The following is a 4,123-nucleotide window of genomic DNA, read 5'->3' on the forward strand; positions in this document are numbered from 1 at the left end:
GTCCTGAGGCCCAAACACACCTTCCATGATGCTCCAGCTCAACACTGCCCTCCTGACTCCCACCTGCCGGAGCTTTCTGGTTATTGAACAGAGCATTTGGGGGTCCCACTGAGGGCAACCCCCTTACGTTGCAGGCTTTGAGGGCATCCAAACTCAAACCGTTTCACTGTGTTTCCAGGGTCTGTGTCTATAGTAAACTGAACTGTTAACAGAAAAGCAGCTCGATACTGCTGGGCTTGGCCCAGGCAGAGTGAAGGGCAGGGGGAGGGGCAGGGCTAGAAGGTGGAATTGTTGTGTTCGAAGATGCAGATGGGGAAGTGCTTGACGTGGGAGGACCACTGGGCTGCCAGCTGGAAGAACGTCACGTCGTTCCACTCCACGCCGTCAATGAGGACCCGCTGCCTGTGCTCCTGGTTCTTGGCTGAGCAAACCAAGCGGCCGATGCCCTGGATGCACTGGCTGTTGGACGCCAAGTCCGTGCCCTTGTCTTTCTTGGGCAAAAACATCACCTTCTTTTCCTTCTCCTTGGTGATCACAGTCATGGACATAGTGGGCGTGGCTGCAGCCTCGCCGCTGCTGGGCAGCCTGCTGACCTGGAGAGACCGGAAGGTGCACCGGAGTGTGTTTTTGGTGGCAGGCAGGTCTTCCTTCTCCCCGCTCCTCTTCCTGTTTGTGGGCTGGGCTGCCGTCCAGTAATCCACCTGCAGCTCCATCAGCTCAGCACCCACACTCTGGCCGGGGGAGGACAGGCCCCCACTCACTGACGACAAGGAAATTAGCTTGTGTGTGGCCTCCCTGGCGGTGGACAGAAGCACATTGGAGCATGAGGGGATGGCTTCAGCTGAGTCTCCTGACGTGGCTGAAATTGGCTCCACTCTTCGGACTTTCACTGCCCCCACAAAGGGAATGAACTTCTGCAAGGGCAGCTCGTCCGGGCTCTTCGGCTTAGAGGTGAGCATGGCCTCTGCGATGGGCAGCTGGAGGACACAGTTGGCCCCTGTGAGGTACTCTTTGATTTTCAACACAATGTTCTGCACAGCATCCTGGGCCTCCAGGTGGTAGAACAGTTCCCACCAGGCCAGGTCCCGTAAGAGTTTGTGGTAGCGGCAATCCACGGAGCCCAGGTACCTGGCCAAGGGGTGGGAACCCAGCGGGATGACCAGGAAGCGCATGGAGTCCAGCCAGTCCGGGTCCTTGTGGGACAGCTGCTCCACAAAGACCCGCAGCACGGTGCTGAAGTAGTGCTGATCCCCCGCCACCGCGATCTTCACTGGCATGGTGGCCTCGGTCTTGCAGTTGCGGTATCTTTGTATCCAGGAGATGATGGAGCTGAAGGCCTCCTGGACATCCACCATGGAGGCGGTACACACGACAGGCAGCGTGTGCTGCTGCAGGACGTCCGACAGGGACTGCCCCTGCCTGTCGGAGGTGTTGATGAGGATGATGTTCTTGGGCAGATAGTCGTTGGACATGAGGCTGTCATTCAGTTGGTCGAACACAGTCTGACTGGGGACCTGCAGTTGGCCCTGTGGGTCTGCGCAGCGCTCCTTGATCAGGCTGTTGGCCGACTCATTCAGGGACCTGCTCCAGCCCCGGTGGGCGGGCTGCTTCCCCTTGGAGCTGCTGGAAGGGATGACCATAGACTCGGTCTTGGTGGTGCGCCTCGTAGTGAGCATGTCCTGGGCAGAGGTCCCTGCCTCCGGGCTGTCCCCAGGCTGTGCCGGCTGCTCCCCAGGGTTGGGCATGCTGTGGGCCACCCAGTCGGAGCCACTGTCGCTTGAAAGGCTTTCACAGTATAATCTGGGCCTGCTTGTCCTGAGGACTCTGTCCTCCTCCATATCTGGGCTGGACAGGCTTTCAGAATATGACATGAGCACAGGCATGGGAGGGGTTGGGAGATGGTCATCATCCTCCATGTCTGAGCCACTGTCCATGGGGCACACCACGCTCTGAAACAGAAAGGCCAGGTCCTTGTCCACATTGGGGACTTCCTCCTCAGACTCCTGCTCCGAGTCCAGGACCTCCAGCGTCATTTGGTACCTGTGCAGCCACTCTGCGACTCTCTGCTGGTAGTGCTGTTGCTTGATGGTGGACCTCCTCCTTCCTATCGGTTTCTCCAGGCCCAAGTCATCCTCGTCCAGGTCATGCCTGTAGGCAGCATTGTAGCCGACCTCCAGCTCAGAGCAGACGATCTCAGACTCTCCCTCAGAGAAGTTATGCGTGGCCTCCACCTCGGTGCTGGCCGGCATGGCGTTGTCCAGGTGGTTGACGGTCTGCCTCGATTGGGAGAAGATCCAGCTCTTGACCACCTTGGTGGGTGGGGTGCTGTAGGCCATCGAGTCAGAGACACTGCCACTGAACAGCTTGCCGCCCGGGCCCTGGGTCTTCCCGGGCATGTCGGCCAGCTGAGGAGGCTCCTTCTGGCTCCGGGCACTGTGTAAGCTCCTGGTCTCCGTCTGCCAGCTGGAGTGTGCCAGGCCTTCAAAGTATTGTCTCTTCTTGGGCTTGGTCTTGCTGAGGATGCTGCTATCATCCTCCATGTCTGGGCCACTGTCGCTGGGATGCTTAAGGGTGTCATAGAGAAGGTCCAGGTCCTCCTCCACCTCAGGGACATGCTCCTTAGGGTCCTGATCCGAGTCCAGGACCTCTTCTGACATGTGGGACCTGGGAAGCAGTGCCATGACTTTCTGCTTCAAGTTTTGTTGCATGCATCGCTTCTGCTTCTTGGGCTGCCCCAGGGCAAAGTCAGCTTCTTCCAGGTCCTGCCTGTGTGTGAGATTGCAGCTGGTCTCCAGCTCAGTGAAGCTTTCAGATTTCCCCTCCATGTCGCTATCCATGGACTTGGCCTTGGGGCTGGCCGGCATGCTGCCATCCTCGTCGTCGATGGGCTGACTGGAGAGGGAGGAGATCCAGATCTCGGCCACCGTGATGGAGGACCCCTGGATCCTGCTGCTGAGGCTCAGCACCCGGCCACCCTCAGGTGGTCGCTGCATCAGCTCAGCCATGTGGACGGCCCCTGTGGCCAGTGTCCTGTAGCCCAGGATGGTCCGGTTGTGATTGCACTTCCTCTGCTGCAGCATGATCTGCAGCTTGTTGCCTTTTCTCTTGAGGAAGTGGGGGTACTCCAGGGAGAAGGTCAGCGCCAGGTCAGTCTCCACTGGTCCGCTGCTGGGCAGCACAATCTCATGGGATCTCAAGATGCCGTTGGCGCCCTGCATCTGCACTGCTATCACCAAGGAGACGAGCTCCTTCTCCAGCCCCTTCAAGACCACCAGCTTCTTTAACGTGAAGCTGCACAATCTGGGCACGCAGCCAGGTCTGGAGCAGTCCACCTCCCAGGTAGAGAAGAAAGTCATGGGCACTGGTGTGTTGAGCACAGTGGGCGAGCGGGCCAGGCCCGCAGGTGGCGAGGAAGCTGCAGCTGCTTCCAGCGTACAGGTACTTGCTGGTTCCTCCCCCTGTGGTGGGACAGAGGAGGGACATTATTGGTGGCAAGAGGTGCGGCACAGGTGATCGAAGGAGAGAGTAAATGACAAATAGTCACACGCTCATCTGTGACTCGCACAGGTAAGGCCTGCATGGTGGCCTTTCAAACTCAGAGACCTAAATTAACCTCACAGTTAGCCTGAAATTAAAACTTGTTATCTAAACACAGTTTATGGTGTGTAGTCATGTGCTCGGCCAGTGTCTTCCCTGACAAAGGACAATCTTTACCTTAACGGAGCCTGTCTGTTGTCTTTTGGCATCTGTGATACATACCTTTGGAATGTTAAAGGAATTTACCTTTTTCTCGTCACCTGGGAGCACAGGCACTGCTCTGTGCTCGGCAGAGACCACCAAGCTGCTCATTGCTATTGAGTTCATTGCTCACTATCCTGTGTGCTCCTGTATGAGGGAGGTATGTGTCTCTCGTTTTACTTTTTATCTAATCCCAGAGCTTTCCATGCTTTGCTTTCTCCTGCCTCCCTAAGCAATGGATTTCATGTGACCCATATACATCTCCACTTTTGATTGTATGTGTAAAAGCAGGTGCAATCCTGCTGTTCTTGGAGCACTACCTCAATACAGTGAGATTTTGTTTTCCGGCCACTGTTGACAGTTGGGCTCCAATAAACTCACAAGA

At 56.8% G+C, this 4,123-nt stretch overlaps 1 protein-coding gene across 1 annotated transcript; it reads right to left on the reverse strand.

Moving 5' to 3' along the window:
* Positions 1-275: 275 nt before the first annotated feature.
* Positions 276-3,436, reverse strand: LOC132219354 (phosphofurin acidic cluster sorting protein 2-like). The gene is made up of 2 exons (XM_059671714.1): positions 2,365-3,436; positions 276-1,785 (listed from the first exon to the last, which is right to left on the reverse strand). The coding sequence occupies exons 1-2, from the start codon at positions 3,354-3,356 to the stop codon at positions 276-278; spliced, it is 2,502 nt and encodes an 833-aa protein (XP_059527697.1). The 5' UTR covers positions 3,357-3,436.
* Positions 3,437-4,123: the final 687 nt, after the last annotated feature.

The sequence above is a fragment of the Myotis daubentonii genome, chromosome 16 (genome assembly GCF_963259705.1).
Source record: "Myotis daubentonii chromosome 16, mMyoDau2.1, whole genome shotgun sequence".
In the NCBI taxonomy this organism is placed as follows: Eukaryota; Metazoa; Chordata; class Mammalia; order Chiroptera; family Vespertilionidae; genus Myotis; species Myotis daubentonii.

Excerpts from the sequence above, each read along its gene's own strand:
- LOC132219354 (XM_059671714.1), bottom strand. The coding sequence starts at position 3,356 with ATGACTTTCTTCTCTACCTGGGAGGTGGACTGCTCCAGACCTGGCTGC. Across the intron at positions 1,786-2,364 it reads ACCCAGGGCCCGGGCGGCAA|CCTTTCAAGCGACAGTGGCT; the intron begins GCTGTTCAGTGG and ends ATACTGTGAAAG.